The sequence below is a fragment of the Chanos chanos genome, chromosome 1, assembly GCF_902362185.1.
Source record: "Chanos chanos chromosome 1, fChaCha1.1, whole genome shotgun sequence".
Lineage (NCBI taxonomy): Eukaryota > Metazoa > Chordata > Actinopteri > Gonorynchiformes > Chanidae > Chanos > Chanos chanos.
This window is the reverse complement of record NC_044495.1, coordinates 18266173-18285358: the sequence shown is the minus strand read 5'-3', so window position 1 is coordinate 18285358 and position 19186 is coordinate 18266173. Positions and strand designations below refer to the sequence as shown.

At 38.1% G+C, this 19186-nt stretch overlaps 1 protein-coding gene across 1 annotated transcript; it reads right to left on the bottom strand.

Moving 5' to 3' along the window:
* Positions 1–227: 227 nt before the first annotated feature.
* On the bottom strand, positions 228–17632 carry tbk1 (TANK-binding kinase 1). Its single transcript, XM_030768200.1, has 21 exons — positions 17610–17632; positions 16509–16612; positions 15177–15317; positions 14335–14464; positions 13801–13982; positions 12968–13128; positions 12411–12521; positions 12070–12249; positions 11646–11842; positions 11217–11275; positions 10397–10488; positions 9935–10036; positions 7440–7518; positions 7198–7319; positions 6052–6128; positions 5287–5326; positions 4802–4903; positions 3456–3552; positions 2960–3060; positions 2623–2694; positions 228–1209 (listed from the first exon to the last, which is right to left on the bottom strand). Exons 2-21 carry the CDS (start codon positions 16593–16595, stop codon positions 1158–1160), a joined length of 2184 nt encoding a protein of 727 aa, XP_030624060.1. The 5' UTR covers positions 16596–16612; positions 17610–17632; the 3' UTR covers positions 228–1157.
* Between the last annotated feature and the right edge of the window lie 1554 nt (positions 17633–19186).

Sequence of the window (19186 nt, the reverse complement as noted above, 5' to 3'; positions counted from 1 at the left end):
GATTTGGGTTACATTAGCCATGCTGTAATGTAATGTGTGTGATAACTGTGATGGCTGACACTGATGGCGAGCCGGTGTGACTCACCTTGTCCACGCCTATCTACAGAGAAGAGGTGGTTATGGTTCTTATTCTCAGCTTGGATTTGTGCCATAGAGACAGAGTGGTTATATGGAGCTTTTTAGTGCATAGAGCAAAAAAAAAAGCACTATGGATTTTAGAGTCAACATAAGTCTGTTATGTCATTATTTATTTGGTATTTGGTATGATCTCTGAAAATTCACTTACAGTATAAGGAAAAGTAAAACACCAAATTTCCCCATTTTAATATATTTGACATTTATTGATTCAAGCTCTGTTTGGCATTGTAATTTTCTTTGATTCAACGAAAACACATGGTTATAGATAATGTACATTTCAGGATTTAGGGTTGCAGAGCTGCTCCAATGTATTTGTTAAACCATACTCATAATGCCATTTTATTTAAATCAACAAAGTTCTGTCATGAAAAGCCTGGGGTGAAGCCCTCATATATCACAGCTTTACACTGACGTCCATGAATGAACATGAACCTCAGCAGGAAATATGTATCGAATCCAATTTAACATTAGCTTCACTAGCATTCATTCTTCATGACAGTGGTAAATACTAACATAGCCATACTCAGTAGTGAGCAAACCAGGGCATTTAAAATCCGGGATTAATGAGACCACTGGGGTCACTCAACATTTATACTGTAAATTACCTTCATTTTGCAGTTCTCACACTACTCTTAACAGTGTCCTGGGCAGTGAGTGCCAGATTAATAATAATAACTAAAAGAAGGGAGACTGATGAGGTGCATTTTAAAGTTATGGAGACGTACAGCATTTAGTACACATAAAATAAAGTTTAAAAGCTTAAAAGAAAATACAACCCTAGGAAGCAAATATATTTTTTAAGTTTCACAAACATGAGCATCTGAAAGGTCAGGCAAGAAATAAAAAAAAAAAAGAAATAAAAGTGTCCTCCAGAACTCAAATAATTATTTACAACACAAATGTACAGGAATATGACATATCTGACTTTAAGGTCAACCCTCTTCACCTACACCATTATAAGGACAAGGTCCTGGAGACCTTTTCCAGAAGCGCTGTCGTCGCCATGATGTAGAGCCGTCTCAGAGTCTATCCACGTTTCTCAGGGCGCCATCGACAGTCAAAGTGCCAAATCTATGGGAGAATAACACATAAACTTTTATCTTTGTCATACTTTTTACCACAAGTAAAGTTTCTAATACCATGTAATAAAAGGCATTTTATCCTACATTTCTACATATGAAACAAAGAGCATTTTAAATAAGACTAAAGACAAACTGTACAAACCATTGTCTTTTGTTGCCCATTATATTCTATTACGGGGCTATATTTCAAAATTTCACTGCATTTTATCACTCAAACAAATAAACGATCACATAGCCATTCAACTACGAAGACAGAGTGAGAAATAAATACTGGTCAAACTGCACCCAAGTTAGCGATGTTTTGAGAAAAAAGTGATTAAAATTGTCAGTTATTCTGCTATACTATCCCTCTCCAGAGGAAGTGTAGGCATAGCAGCATATTGCTAATCCTTCCATAGATGCGGTGTTAGGACAGGAATTGTTGGTAGCACATATATTTTTTCAGATTGGATCTAAAGCCTTTCCTTGATCTAAGAAGTAACTACATTTGCTGTTTAATTGACTTTCTGGTATTTTATTTCTGCACGGAAAACCTAAATTCCTTTGTTTATTTGGACACTGAGAACAGTATTGTGAGAAAAGATGTCGGATCCTCTGAATCAGTTATGACCATGAGTAGTTAAGCTTTTCACTAGACCTGAACTGGAAAAGGTTGCTCTGTGATCCACTGCAATTCAAATACTAGCAATCTATTTTCTCTCTTTACAGTCTAACAACCACAACAGGGATACATTACAAATGGAAGTATCTGAAGGGCTGACTCTGTCCCATTACTACTACATGCTTCTTTTCCTTCTGACCTTCCTGTCTTGGCACAGAGAATGGGAGAAAAGCATTATGATAAAAGCTCTAGACTGAAATCATAACATTTGCTCAGTATTGCTTCAACACATTCAGTCTTAGTAAAACCTAAGTAACAGAAAAGGAGCTAGGAAAGGCCCAACCACTCAAATACATAACTGACTGAGATCTTACTTGACACTTCTGGCATTGCATTGCATTAATGTCTGAAAGTTATAGTCTTAAGGATGTGACTTTTAATGTTCTCTAAAACATCTCTGACCTGGCACAATGTCTTATACCTAATCTTAAATGACATCAGTAAGGGAGCATTGAGAAATGAAAGGTAGTGAGAAATCATGAGAAATCAATGGCAACCAAAAGTAAACTGAAAAGGGAGCCTCATGAGTAATCTGGTCTCCTTTTCTGGGATGATGTGACAAAGTGAAGTTAAGAGCTGAGTCACATCACCGGGTTTAGCTGGATAGGTTTTGTTAATCATCTCATTAATCAAATTGGTCTCATCAGATTAAGTGTAAAATGCAGTGGGAGTAGCTGGTGTTTATTTTCTGTATTCGTTTTGTTTATTATCATAACAGTAGCAATTATGTGCTACAGGTACCTCTCAAGGAAAAGGTTGTTCTCTGCCAGTTCCTTCACTACTCCCTCCATCTCTTCTTTCAATTTCTTCATTCTGAAAACAAAAATGCATCATTAACACGCTGTCCTTTCACTCAATGTGAAGTGCCTCAACTGGTTTGTCCTGTCACTAGTTCATCTAACTACATTATCAGGATGCTGTTAGGGACAGGGCAGAAAAACACAAAAATAAAATAAATATTAATTTGCAAGGACAATTTCCAAGGTGCAAATAAAATAAGTTTATTTGACAGTAGGGCATGTCTACTGTATGTTGTGGTAAGCTGTGAATCCCAATGCAACGCAGTTGGGAAACTTACCCAAGAGTCATCTCCACCAGCGTGCTCTGACTGAGGTAGGCTTGAGGCTTAATGCCACTTGATGCCATTGGCAGGATTTTCTGTGGCAACTGCTCCTGAATCTATGAACACACACACACACACACACACACACACAGACACACACACTGCTTACATTTCCTTTATATATAATTCATTACAATAACTATGAAAATGACTTCATTTTAAGGTATTTAAGTTTTCCATTAATGTGTCTGAAGATTCACTTCCTTTAACCATCATGCCAATGGTGCAAAATGGGCTTCATCTGGGATCTGGACCACTATCTCTCAGAAGAAGAAGAATAAGAAAAGGCAGAAGAAGAAGAAGACCACTACACTCACCATGTACTGATATAACTGCCTAATCACACTCACTTATGACATATCCCCTGGATAACAATAAGTTGCAGACTACCATGCTCATCTCCCCCTGTCCCCCTGCTGTGGCAGGCAGAGAGAACATCCAGCATGCGTACCTTACAAACCCGCTGCATGAGCATGGTCACTTCTGGCTCCATGCTGATGAACTGGCTGGTCAGGGAGAGCAGTTGCTTCCTCACATGATGCACCTTCCTGTAACAACATCATCATCATCATCACCAATGCATTCCACTAATGACAACACTAAACCAAACCATTTGATTTCAATATGTTTACCATTCCGCTTCTGACTTTGCTAAACATTACCACCCGGTTTCAGTATATTTACCACTCTACTAATGTGCCCATCTCATCTCAGTGTTAATATGGTTACAGAGTGCATGAGTGGAGAGGAATGAACAGAGTGTTCTAGGAGATACGTTTATGTTTAAACTCAGGACATAGTTTGAATCAGGACACAGTTTAACAGTTTCAATAAGTGGTTAATTTTAGCTTGTGTATAGTTATTGCACAATATTGTAAATCTTTAGGTATGTTCAATAAAATACTGATACATATCTGTGATGAAATGACCTAATGTTTTAACCATGGCCATGATATATAAATGCCGAAACTGAGCAGTTAAGCACTGTTAACCTTTTTCCACATTCTAGAACATTACAGTTGTGTGACGTGCTGACATTCACTGCTGCCTTAGAGCAGAACACACACATTCTGAGTTTCCATTTCTCCTGCCAGGCACAGACCCATCCTTGATTGCACATATCTCTGCTTGATTACCTCCTCCTGTAAATATCACTATGAAGACACCAGAGCCTGCCATGGCACTGTTACCAAGACAACAAGAGTCATGCTCGGAGACAGAAACAGTGTGAGGTTACCCAAAGGGGCCTGCGGGCTATAGTCCTCTTGTGTCTTCACTTTTTTTTTCCCTATCACTCTATTTCCAGAACAGCTAGTAAATAAGCAAAACCAAATTCACAAGCTAAAGTTGTAAAAGGACAAATTTTCTGTTTTACAAGAGTCAATGCAGAAAAGAAATGTATTAGATCTCTTTCCTAATCAGGCTATTCATGTAGTAATAACATAGCTAAGTGGTTAAAACTCTTAGTTGACTCAGTATCCTAAATGACAGAGCAACTAATAGCCCAGTTCTGTTCTGAATGTAGCCAGTTCTGCTGTAAAGCTCCAGTTCTATTCAAATGTCAGTGAAGAACTACCAAAACAATGTGATATCGGAAGCTTTTACATTTGTATGAAACAGTTCTGTCACCACCTTTTCCTGTTACACAACATTATCTGGAAAACATATTTTGACCATTTTTTTATACAGTGATTATTTTCTGGAGTGGCATTGGTTTTACTGAAGACTGAAAAACAGAGTTTATGTTAGTTTTATCTAATCTCAGTGCTGAACTTCGATCATTTAAGCTTACGGCACCTCATCCATTCTTCACTCTTGGAGATGAACAGACGGTACTTCATAGCACACTCATCTGTGAACAGTGTCCGAGCTTTGGTGGCATGGAACACCAGTTTCTGCCTAGGGGGTCACAAAACAGTGGAGTAATATGAAGAGAATATTTAAAAATCACTCAGACATTAAATTCAATATCATTTGAGAGCTGATTATATATTTATATATATATATGTATTCAAAGAATCTGGATCAGTGTCACTGTCCCAATATTCTTCAGTACTGCTTTTTTTCTTGGCTCCTAAATGTTGGTATAAAATTCTGGTATTATTATGATGACGTTTCTACAGGTATCCATATGATATTTGACATCTAACTGCTTTAACACATTCCGTGTTATTGAAACTTTCATAACGCAGAATAAGACCTAAGGCCTAGGAGTATTTGAAGAACCCATTCATTAAAATACTTCAAATATATATTTGACTCAGGTGTGTATAAGGACATACTTATCAAATTTGTGGATCTGTTCCTCATTATAAGGTAAACCTGGAGAAGAGAGCAATGTGATCAGTCAGTTTGCATACATGTGCCTTATGTCCTGCAGCAAACACCTCATTCCGATGTTTGATAGTTAAAGAAAATATGACATTCTTAATTCTCTGAGCACAGAGTCGTAGGACACACAACACAGTTCAGCAAACTGTGCTAAGATACATTTTGTGTCTTTGTAGGAAGGGTTTCCATTTTCAAATGAACCTTCCGGAGATATACCAAAATGTGGTAGAGACAATTTTTGGGGTTCACACGTTATCTATCAAATAAATTCATGTGCTTAAAACAAATGATTTGCTGTGCTACTATTAGTAACTGAGATGCTACGTCCTTGTGGACAGAATCAGAATTATCACATATATTTCAAATTCAAAAACTGTAAAGTGGCATTTTGTCATCTGGGTCAAAAGTAGAAAATGTAACTGTAACTAATGTAACTAATAATGTAATTAATGTAACTAATTTGTACTTCAGCTCTGTGATATGGAATGCAGATGCTCACTTCAGCGTGCTTGATTTGTTACGATGTCATCACATTTTTGTGCCATTGGAATACGCATATAGAATTTATGAGTGATACCTACAGAGCAGTCTAGTAAATGTGCTGGTGAAAATTTTATATCAGCCAGCAATATCTCCAGTTGCTTGGTGAAAATGGAAACCCTGGTTATACAGGATAAGAATCTGTCTAAATGTTTCTTTCAGACTCAAAAACTCACGTCGCTCTGCTTTGTCCTTCTTAAACTGCTGGTAAATGGCTGTGATGGCATCCAGGAGAACTTTGATCTTCTCCACACTGGAGGAGGAAGGACCAAGAGTCCAATAAGACTCACTGTACTCAGTGACTCATTTGTAGTGACGAGGTTTGATATGTTATCTGTTATTGCAGTTCAATACTTCATTTTTTATGACCTGTCTTAAACATCGATGTTTTACGTTTTATGGTTACTGCTGATTAAAAACAGCTGTGTCGACAACACTTATACCCATGACACCCTGCAATATTTCATTCTGTTCTAATGCGGAATATTTTTCACACACACACACACACACTAGGGGTGGCAGAGAGTACTGGAGCATTCGAGTACTCGAGCAGTGACATCAATTCTCGAGTTTATACATTATCGTCGAGTACTCGCTAATCGCGTGATGCTAGTTCTCGCGCACACTCAGGTTCCAGTTAGAGCCCTTGGTAAACAAGAGAAACGATAGCGACATTATAAAAGGGTGAATCGATTGTTTGTTTGCTTTACTGTCGCATTTCACTGTGCAAATTTTATTTCCCAACTTTTGTTGTGATGAAGTAAACGTGCAACATTTGTGAGTTGTGGACGGATTTCTCAAGGATGGTTCTAACATCGAGTCTGTCATATAAGAGACAAGGCTACTAACGCAGCTAAACAAATTAATGTTGTTAAAAAATGGGTGCAAGCAAATATGACTAATTTCATTTTTAAGTCAGTTAGGCTTATACGATGACCAGGCAAAAAACCAACCACTTTATCTAAACACAATAAGAACATTTAATGGAGAACTATGCGTTTTCAAATTTACCCGGGTTTAACGCACTATAGTGTGCACAACATGCTTTGTTGACTGAGCTTTGTATCTTGGGCTACTGTAGAATGTTGGTAACACCAACGTTAAAATATCGACGGTAAGACCAAGTGTTATCTTCATATTATATCGTAATTTTGTGCTTTGGCTTATACTCTGGGACCAGCTGCATCATAGTTGCATAGTCTTTTAACTGATGCGGCAGTTGCGAGCCCCCCCCCCCGGTTTCAGGAAACGAGTACTCGAGTTGTAAAATTATGCATTCGTGCAACCCCCTAACTAACACACACACACACACACACACTCACTTTCTGTCCTCAGGATGTGTGCCCACTTGCTGTGTCCATGTATCTGTTAACAAACCACCAGGGAGGAACTTGTTTTTGATATCTTGCATTGTCTGGTCCATGGCACCAAGAGATGATGAGAGCTGCAAATGGACAGGTGAACATTCAGTGGCACTGATTTCTAAATACCAATTGCTAGCATTAAGTAAACAGTATAGTTATTTTAAATGTGAAATGAGAGCTGGAGAAGGACAGACACTTACTCGCATTACTTTTTTGCGCAGGTCTGATATTTCTTCATACTCTGACGGCAGCATGTTTGCTTGAATCAGTACCTCACACCTGAGAGGCAGAAAACATGGAAATCAACAGGAGATGAAGGCCTGAAAATGATTAACCACTAAAGACGTCTGCCAATGAAACATTTGTTACATAGATAACTTTGTAGCACTGATACCATTACCGAAGCCTTCACAAATGATTATGAAAGCTTTCAAATTCAGACACGAAGTCTGTCATCAATCAAAGAATTTTTAATGTACACATTTTTTAGAAAATCTAACCCTCAGAAGTAATGTACACATATTTTAGGAAATGTAACTCTCAGAGGTTGAAAAATATGTTAAAAACAGGAAAACAATGTTATCTTCATAAACTGTAACAGAAACCGTTGAACTTTAAAATGCTGTCCATCAGCTGATTTAGTGTGATACATATCTTTACTATGACTCTATCGTCTGATTTAGTGTGATGCATATCTTTACTATGGCTCTATTCTCTGATTTAGTGTGATGCATATCTTTACTATGACTCTATTCTCTGATTTAGTGTGATGCATATCTTTACTATGACTCTATTCTCTGATTTAGTGTGATGCATATCTTTACTATGACTCTATTCTCTGATTTAGTGTGATGCATATCTTCAGTATGACTCTATTCTCTGATTTAGTGTGATGCATATCTTCAGTATGACTCTATTCTCTGATTTAGTGTGATGCATATCTTCAGTATGACTGTATTCTCTGATTTAGTGTGATGCATATCTTTACTATGGCTCTATTCTCTGATTTAGTGTGATACATATCTTTACTATGACTCTATTCTCTGATTTAGTGTGATGCATATCTTTACTATGACTCTATTCTCTGATTTAGTGTGATGCATATCTTCAGTATGACTCTATTCTCTGATTTAGTGTGATGCATATCTTCAGTATGACTCTATTCTCTGATTTAGTGTGATGCATATCTTCAGTATGACTCTATTCTCTGATTTAGTGTGATGCATATGTTTACTATGACTCTATTCTCTGATTTAGTGTGATACATATCTTCAGGGTGACTCTATTCTCTGATTTAGTGTGATGCATATCTTTACTATGACTCTATTCTCTGATTTAGTGTGATGCATATCTTCAGGGTGACTCTATTCTCTGATTTAGTGTGATGCATATCTTTACTATGACTCTATTCTCTGATTTAGTGTGATGCATATCTTTACTATGACTCTATTCTCTGATTTAGTGTGATGCATATCTTCAGGGTGACTCTATTCTCTGATTTAGTGTGATGCATATCTTTACTATGACTCTATCGTCTGATTTAGTGTGATGCATATCTTTACTATGACTCTATTCTCTGATTTAGTGTGATGCATATCTTCAGGGTGACTCTATTCTCTGTTTTAGTGTGATGCATATCTTCAGTATGACTCTATTCTCTGATTTAGTGTGATGCATATCTTCAGTATGACTCTATTCTCTGATTTAGTGTGATGCATATCTTTACTATGACTCTATTCTCTGATTTAGTGTGATGCATATCTTCAGGGTGACTCTATTCTCTGATTTAGTGTGATGCATATCTTTACTATGACTCTATTCTCTGATTTAGTGTGATGCATATCTTTACTATGACTCTATTCTCTGATTTAGTGTGATGCATATCTTTACTATGACTCTATTCTCTGATTTAGTGTGATGCATATCTTCAGGGTGACTCTGTTCTCTGATTTAGTGTGATGCATATCTTCAGGGTGACTCTATTCTCTGATTTAGTGTGATGCATATCTTCAGGGTGACTCTATTCTCTGATTTAGTGTGATGCATATCTTCAGGGTGACTCTATCGTCTGATTTAGTGTGATGCATATCTTTACTATGACTCTATTCTCTGATTTAGTGTGATGCATATCTTTACTATGACTCTATTCTCTGATTTAGTGTGATGCATATCTTCAGGGTGACTCTATTCTCTGATTTAGTGTGATGCATATCTTTACTATGACTCTATCGTCTGATTTAGTGTGATGCATATCTTTACTATGACTCTATTCTCTGATTTAGTGTGATGCATATCTTCAGGGTGACTCTATTCTCTGTTTTAGTGTGATGCATATCTTCAGTATGACTCTATTCTCTGATTTAGTGTGATGCATATCTTCAGTATGACTCTATTCTCTGATTTAGTGTGATGCATATCTTTACTATGACTCTATTCTCTGATTTAGTGTGATGCATATCTTTACTATGACTCTATTCTCTGATTTAGTGTGATGCATATCTTTACTATGACTCTATTCTCTGATTTAGTGTGATGCATATCTTTACTATGACTCTATTCTCTGATTTAGTGTGATGCATATCTTTACTATGACTCTATTCTCTGATTTAGTGTGATGCATATGTTTACTATGACTCTATTCTCTGATTTAGTGTGATGCATATCTTCAGGGTGACTGTATTCTCTGAATGCTTACAGCTGTTCAGTCTTCTCCAGAGTCTGATTGCAGTAGTTACACATGTGGAATACCTCTGTCTTCTTATGCACTGTCTCATTGAAGTCCTCCTTCATCAGTTCTCTGTAAGGAGAGAATGCAATGCCCAGCGTGCCTTGATGAACTTTATTTTTTTTTTCTCAAAAAAAAATTGTAGCAGCTTGTCTGTTAAAAAGCACTTGCTTGACTCATAATTGTTAAAACATGGCATACAATTCTGGCAGCATACCTAACTTGCTTCTAAAGATGTGGTTAACTCAATACATGGCTTTATATTAAGGACATTCTGTGTTTCAGTTTTATATGGTTACTGCTGCAAAAATATTGGGATAATCAGGCCGTCTAAACATTTAATGTGAAACTGATATATTTCTATAGATAACTGTTCTGGAAAAGAGATCTTCCAGTGGATATCCTCCTGGATTTTAAGGATGTTGGACTTACACCAGGCCCCGTACTCCTTTCCTCACCAGCTCCTGATACACAAGCAGAGACTCAGAGGTTTTCCACAGATGGCCCACATCACCAGCAAAAGTCTGAAGAGAGGATTTAATTTACGTATCATTAGCTCTGCTAACTGCAATCCTAGGTTCAGAAAAGATCAATAACCAGTCAAATATCTTCTTTTTTTTTTCACTTTTTCTTTCCAGAACAATTCTGTATTTTCTCAAAGAAATTTGATGTGTAATCTTGAATGCACAAAAAAGTGAACATTACATCAAGAAATTTTCCCACCATCTTCATTTTGGGGGAAAAAAAAAAATCTATTTCATTCATGGTCTATAAACTTGGGGGAATCGGCTTAGGCAATCAAAAGGGTGAGCGTGACAGTTTGACATTAGAAAATCTTCATCAGCCTAACAAAGACGTCGCTATTGTGATCGGCACATTGTCCTCAGACCTTAATCAAAGGGTTGAAGTGCTCTGTCTGCTCAAAGGGCTGCTCTTAAACTGTCTGTATGAATAACACCATGCTAGAGACAGGATGCAATTTTCATGGATAGTCTACTTAAAATGATGCAGTCGCATCTCTAAATGCTTTTGAAAAATGGGCAGTTTGATGAAGATGAAATTGCCATTTTTTATGAAGAAATTTTTTGGAAGTTTATATGACGCTTTTACATAGCTAAGTTAGGAAAATGCAACCTTGTGTCCACAGCTCAAATTTCAACCATTTTCTGTTTAAAACCTCTACCACGTCACAGTGAATAGAAACTCCAATACTTTCATTCTCAGTTTAGCATCGTTCTCCTCTTTCCTTTACCTTAGCATAGCTGGCATCCAGATCCAAGTCATAGCGTGGCTGCACTTTCGGGGGGCTCGCTGTGGACACAGAATGTCTGTAGTTAAAACATATACTCTATGTGCCACCTGCTTAAATTCATTTTAGTTGGTTTCGGACCAAAGTAAGACAACAGACTGGTCAGGTTGCTAAGTGACTCTTTGTGCAAAATTCCTGTTTTAAATGACTCTTGACTGATGTGTTTATGACTTGGCCATATGCAACTGAACAAAACACCCAACTAATAGGTATTAGCACAAATATCTTCCACTCACTGACTCAGTACATTACACCATAACATACACTGCCATTCACCCGTTTCACTGACTCAGTGTATTAAACTGTACTGTGAATCATATAGCCAATGACTCTGTATTTGACTGGGCTGAGCTAAGAGGGAAAGCAACTCACGGTCTTCAAAAATCAGTCCTACGGTGGTGACCAGCTCTCTGCTGACGAGCATGATAGGGTTGTCTCGAGATGTGCGAGGAAAAGTCTGGGCTTGTCGGTTGGGGTCAAGAACAAGGCGTCTTCCCTCATACAGCAGCTCTTGGTTGGGAGGGCTAATATTGGTCCGTCTAAAGAGCAGCTCCTGAAAGTGCGTGGCTCTGTGTCCACATTTTTTTTTTTTTTTAGGTAGATGTGAGATGAATTTTGGGAAATGTAGTTTTCAGAACAGAAACTTGTGTGTGATAGTAACATAACTAAAATACTAGTTAGGTTCTTACGGATGCAGTATTGAGACATCACATGCACTGATTTACTCCCTATCCTTTATAATCCAGGAATGATCCATTGTGCTCTGGGTGCTGTAGTAACCGAGGTAAAGACTTACGTGTTGTATGTCTGAATATAGACGTGGTGCAGGGTGGCTTGCTGTAGACTGAAGACGTAAACAACTGTGCGATGCAGGATGTCACTGGTCTCTGCAAAGAACTGATCAAAACCCCAGCATTTCTCTTGGTCAGCCTCCAAGATGTTCGCCAGCACTGGAGTCAATAAACTCTGCAAACCTCTGGAGAGACATCAAAAATCACAGACATCTCTATTGTCTATTGTTCTTAGGATGTTAAGCTGTGTGGCTCTCACACTTGATTGAATGTATATGTGTAGAACGGCTAAAATGAGCAGTTAAAATACTGTAGGATTTTCAGGTTGTAAGAAGCACATGCATACTTAGAGAGGCTACAGGACACAGGCATTTCTGTACTCCATTCAATTTTGCCATTTTCAAACTTCTGCTGCCCTGAGATGGCACCGGAGGGCTTCTCTGTAATGATCTTATACCTGCAAGATAACAGCAACAGAGTTTTTTTTCAATGGCATGTCACCAAAGCACAAGATGTTAGAGTATAGCAGCTAAATCCACCAGAAACAAAGCTGAATAATCTGACACTTGGCATTACTATGAACTACGTGGTCTTGAAAGTGAATAATCAAATTTAATAATCAAATCTGATGACAGAGCACCTTTGAGACAGTGCCTTAAAAGTTCTTCAGTTCACTCCTGCCCTTTAACATCAACCCTCTAACACCTACATTAAAATGGTAATTTTGTTGAGTGAATCTATTCTGGTGTGCTTTTGGACAGAGAAAAGTACAGCGTAGTCTATTAACGGTCACTTTGTAGGCCAGCGGACATCCAACGGGGCACTCCTGAGCAAAGCACTTAAGTCACATTCTTCAATTTCATCCACTGGCAAATCTTAAGACAACAAGGACTGAACCCTTACATGACTTCTTTGTTTCTTCGAGGTCCTTCATAGGGTCTAAAAGGTAAACTTCCTGTGGCGGCGTGATAGAACGTGACCCCGATGCTCCACAGGTCCACAGTAGCTCCGTACTTCTTTTGGTGGTCCTTCCTGAGAACTGCCCGTTCATACATGTCTGGGTGCTGAGATATGCATAGAGATGGACTTACACATGAGTACAGAAACAGAGTTCTGTGTACAAAAACACTTGCAAGAAGCAAAAGAGAGTCTTTACTAACGGCCTAAAGTCAGAAAAGGAATACAGAGACACAAACTCATACAAGACAATGTAAACAAGAAAACGACTCAAAAACAGAACAAATCTTTCAGATACAGCCATCCATGACAGTCAAGATGGAAAATCATTTTGTTGCTTGTAACTGAATGCAGATTAATGCTCTCTGGTGGTTTTAGCGATTTTAAAACATCTCCGTAATGTACCGATGTCTTGTAACCTCATCAGAAATGGAAACCTCACTCCAATACTTAAAGACCCTATTTGCCATTAATGGCACTGAACTTGGCAAATCCAGGATGGATTAGAGTGGAAAAGAGGTGATGCAACATATTCAGAAACATTGACTGACACTGAAAATTGAAACATTATTTGACTCAACTTTATTCAAAGTACTGAATCCATGGTTAATGATAATTTTGAATGTTGAGAAATGGGGTTTTGGGACCAGTTTTTGCACAGCTGCAAAGTATCAAATGCCTCATTGCCACAGCAGCAGTTTTATGGCAGCTTGTATGAATTACTACATTATATTAAGTTTCAGATACTCCTCTGTACCATATTTGACTCCCAGTCTTACCAGATACTCCTCTGTGCCATAGAGGGACACAAACTGCTCATCATCCTCCAGTTCACGTGCTGCGCCAAAGTCTGTCAGCTTGTAGACTGAGCGCCCATCTTCTCCGATTACACGCATGATGTTCCCAGGCTTGATGTCTCGGTGCACAATGCCATACTCCCTCAGATGGTTCATCCCTGCCACTGGGGTGTGTAGACAATGGAGATAATGGGTAAGTACCAAACATATGGGGGCTAAAAGACTCCTCTAACATCTCCCTCTGGGAAAGTGCCTCTTTTTTTTTTTTTAATATGGCTATGGTTGGATAAAAAAAAAAAAAAAACAGTAACAGAAATTTGGAAACAAAGCTACATGGGAAAAGGTACATCATTTGATCTGTGTATGTTATTAAAATAGTCAGTCAGCAAATTTAACAGTAAGCGATAGTCCATTTAAGCAATTTCTTAAAAGCACTTGGCTGACAATATGTGACTGAATGAAAAAATGCTCTGACTACTGAGAACACAAGAGTTCAGATAAAAGATGGTTACTTACCAACATCCTGTAAAACAATGAGGAACTCATCCTCTGGTAGTCCATACGCATTGGAGGGCTCCTCCAGCACAGTGTACAGGCTTCCACATGGGCAGTATTCCATCACCAGCACTTTATGACGGGTGTTTGACTGGATAGGGACAGAAACAATGGGTCACACATGTTAAAATGCTAGGACCAAAATGTGCTGTTATCCTTTGTATTACTCAATCTGAACCCTTCATTTCAATGTTCTCCATCAACAGATCAACATTCGGTTTCTGTTGTAGATCTTTGTAAACCTCGTGCATAACTTACATAGCGCTTGTTCAAACACGCTGAACGGGATTCCAACAAAAACCATGCCGGTGGTTCACGATAATGTGGAATATATCGACATTACTGATTCATTATGAAATGTCTCTCAGAAATAGGGAAGTATACACTACTAGCGGTGGCCATTTAACCAAATTTATGATAAGTCATCATTATTTCTTAAGCAGTTATGAATCTTGTATAGCCTGCTGTCGTTTGTAATCATTACAGTAAATGGTGAAGCTATTGATAAAACAAGGAAGTGGAAACTACGCAGATGATTTCAATTTACTGTGACCTAAACAAAGAAGCTGTTACCGGCTGCATATGTAAAATTGAAAGGAGAACTGTCCGAAAGGAACACACAAAACAAAACAAAACAAAAACAGATTCAAATAAAAAGAACACAGATGTGTGCAACTGATACATCATTTTGTGGAGACACACACCGTGAAGTGAAAGATGCAGAAATGTCACACAGAGCTGTCAGTTACACACTCTGACCTTTTGTTAGTTTGAAAGTGTCAGAATACATTTCTCTGGCCTACCTCCTCCTCCACAGCAAAGAGCTTGACAATGTTCTTGTGGTTAAGCTTCTTCAGCACCTCAAACTCCCTCATCTGTACATCCAGAGGTCGCAGAAAACTCAAGTTGTTAAACACTTTGACAGCATAGAGGTCACCTGTTTTCTGAATAAAGAGAAAGACAGCGACTGTTTTTCACCCCAGACTAGGGATCTGTGTACACAGTGCTCTTGTCAAAACCAAGAGTACAAAGCAACATGGTCCAGCTGAAGCATAGTTACTAACCCTTCATAGAGAAGGGATCATAGGATATACAATTAATAACAGTTTACAGCCAGAAATGCTGATGAAAACATAAACAAGGAATAAAGTTGTTATTTCAACTGCCATCTTGATGGTTTTACTGAACACACTTTAACAAAACCTCAGACTGACATATGTCTGTCACACTGCGGCTTGTTCTACAATTATCACTCAGTTTCGAAAGCCCTATAGGTCCACCTGACCTAAAATAACATTTTCCAAGTCACAGCCTCATAAACAATCCTGTTCTCTTCCTCATTACAGACTTGCATACAGAAGATATCACAGGCCATAAGTACGTAATGTGGAGGTCGCTATCACCCTCCCTTGTATTGGCAGATCGGGTGAGAGATCACATGACCAAGCTGAACTTATGTTCCACATGTAACTGTTAATCAAATTCAATCTATAGACAAAGGTGGAGGATAGTGTGCCAAGTGTGTTTATTGGCTGGAACTGTTATTGAGACGGACCATGAACTGTGTTGTTCACAAACAATAGTGTGGTAAGCCAGGTGCTTAACAGTAGCTGACATTATACAAAGCATTGAATCAATACAGCATGTGCCCTTGTAAGAGCAACACACCTTGACTACCCGAATCAACAGCCCTAAAAAGTTGCAGTGTGTGCTGCAAAACCACTGAGTTTCAGACTGACTCATCCAGAGAGTAACACTCTTCTTGCTAGTGAATTAATAGGACTGAATCAACAAAAACACTCGTTCCTGACAAAACAGTATTCCATGACATCTTGCAAGGAATTGGATTAGAATAACATTCAGTATACTTCAGCTATCGTAAAGAATTTTTTTACATTACAGATATTTTTTACATTACAGAGATATTGCAAAGATTTGCGTTGTGAAGCCAGTGTGGGTGAAGGCACAGGCACCGTGGTTTCTTCTGGTTTTAAGGGGAGGCTGAGGCCTTATGTTGCCAAAGCAGAACCACAGACTCACTATCAGATGTACTAACTGGTCCTTGTGAACCACACAAGACTAGATAAACATACGTCCTGTTTGGACACTGAGGAAAGAAACCCACAAGCAGCTACCTTGTGTCTACCGCGGTACACATTGGCTGTCGCTCCCTGCCCCAGCAGATCTGAGATCAGCCACAAGTAGTTTGCTGTACTCTGCATGATTGCCTGAAAAGCACCTGAAAACAAACAAACAAATGAATAAACAAACTCGGTGGCAGAGGATGTGATGAAGAGACCATCTTTAATTTTGAAAAATTAATTTTTTCCCCTTTAACCTTGCATTCAAATTAGTGGTTCAATTTAATTGAAAATGTTACCATAAACTGTTGTCGACTCGGCAAAAGTATGCGTAAATGACAGGTAATTCAATGCTACATTCCATGAATTTATACAGCAGATAAGATGTCAACTCTCTGATGAAGCCATTACTACTCGAGAAACCCACTGATAAGTTTCAGTTTCTATTGCAACTTTTACATTAGGTGGTGACAGCCATACATGTTTCGAAAATCAGGTTTTGTGCATTTAAATGTTGCTTGTATCTGTCCGGAGCATAAACACAATAGTTCGATCAATATTAGAGCCCACAACTGTATATTTTCGTGGTTTAGGACTTGTCAATGTGACGTCACGTCAAAATGGGAAATTCCCAAAATCAGGCATGAGCAGGATATCGTGTGGCCTACATTTGGAGGACATCTTCGAAAATTAAGATTCAGCACATTATTTTTCAGATCAAACGACGAATATACATTCGTATATATAAAATGTATATACATACATGCATACATATATATATATATTTCACATAAAAGTATAGTCGCGAACTTGTAAACTATGCTGTATGGTTTCGTAACAGAGTAGAGCATTTAACTTGCTAAAGCAACATATCTTTTGGCTAACGGAGTACGAATGTCGCTAGTCAAAAGACTGCGATTAATTACTTTAATTTATCAATCAAACAAAGCCGAAGCCATGCAAGTACACCTCCAATATTCTCTTCCTATGGATGATAACTGGTTGAAATGATCGCGGATCTATGTCTTTCGGTTCATTCAAGTTGGGAGGAATGAAATATAACATTTGAAATATCGATAATACTGTGATCCTAAAACAACGGCAATCAAAACGGCAATGATTTTGAATAAAATTTTAGTTTGTTTATTTCCTTACCTCAACTACCAAAACCAATTCCGCTTTCTATTTTGACATCATGTGGTCACGAGACAAGGATGATTCAATCAGAGTAGACTCTGCAGGGGCAAGCGTTCACGGAGAATCTTATTACCGTAAGTATGTCAGTAGACGAGACCCGAGAATAGGGGTTGCGTTGAAATGTGAGATCTTATGTATAGTTTATAATTACTATCATTATCATCATCATCATCATTATTGTTCATAGACTCATGCCTGTCCAGTGCTATGTTATGAAGCAAAAACAATATGGATGGTGTGATCATACACGAGGTCTTCACCAATACCACTAAATAATAAAATTACATAATTTGCACACAATTATACGAAACTGCATGTTTTAGCTGCGCTAGAAATCTGTGATCGCACCCCGCCCTACCAATCTGACAATGTTGAAGGTGATTTAAATGTCATAGGAACTTACATATATATGCATATATAGACGAATAAGAGAAAATCATGTTGTGCAGGATTATTGGCTAATTTCAAAAGGTTGATTCTCTAATGCATGTTCATGTTAATTCATCCAAAATGTATATTAATGAACATGAATTTGCAAAGTCAACAGAAAAAAAGTGGAAGTTAACATCAAATTATGTAACATCGCAACATGTTACAGAATTAAAAGAAAAAGAAGAAGAAGTACTTTTACTGATCCCTGTGGGGAAATTCATCCTCTGCATTTGACCCATCCTATGCACACACACTAGGAGCAGTGGGCAGTACAGTGCCTGGGGACCAACTCCAGTTCTTTTGCCAGTGACTTGGTCAAGGGCACTGACCAAGTATTCACCCTAACATACATGCCTTTGCTCTTGGGAGCACCTTGCGGAAACCCAAGCAAACATGGGGAGGACATGCAAACACAGAGAGGGTCTGGGACGGCAGAGATTCAAACCCAGGACTTTGCTGTGAGACAACAGTGCTAACCACTGGGCCACCATGCTGTGCCTTTAAAAGGTTAAGACAAAAATGGATGGAAGCAGGGAAAAATAACACCAAATATTTATGTTGTTGTTGTTTAGAAGAATTAAATATGGAAATGTCAATGAGTAAATAAATAACAAACAGTGTTTTAATGAAAGCCCACAGGTTTTTTGAGACATGTACACGTCACTCAAACAATAATCAAATAAAGACAGCTTCCTAAATAATTTATCGTATTCCATGAAGAAAATTAATGCTGACTTGATATGACAAGGACAAGATTCATGTGACAAGGACACATCCACTGACAAAGTTGTAGACACTATAAATAGTCTCAAAGATAGCCTTGGCTACCAGGGGAAAACCTTTTGTAATAACTTTGCACCTTTTATGTTTACAGTGTTCCAGGAATTGGGTGAACTGCCTTCATTGCTGAAACAGGGAATTAACACACACCAAATCCTAGTATGGATAAGTTATGCATAGAAAATAGGAGAGAATTAGTTTACTAAATAATGGGATCATATTTACACTTTGCTCACAGATTTAAATAGGAATTAAACATGATCATTGATGAGGAACACTCTGACTTTATGCAAGGGAGACACATTGATGACAATATTAGATTA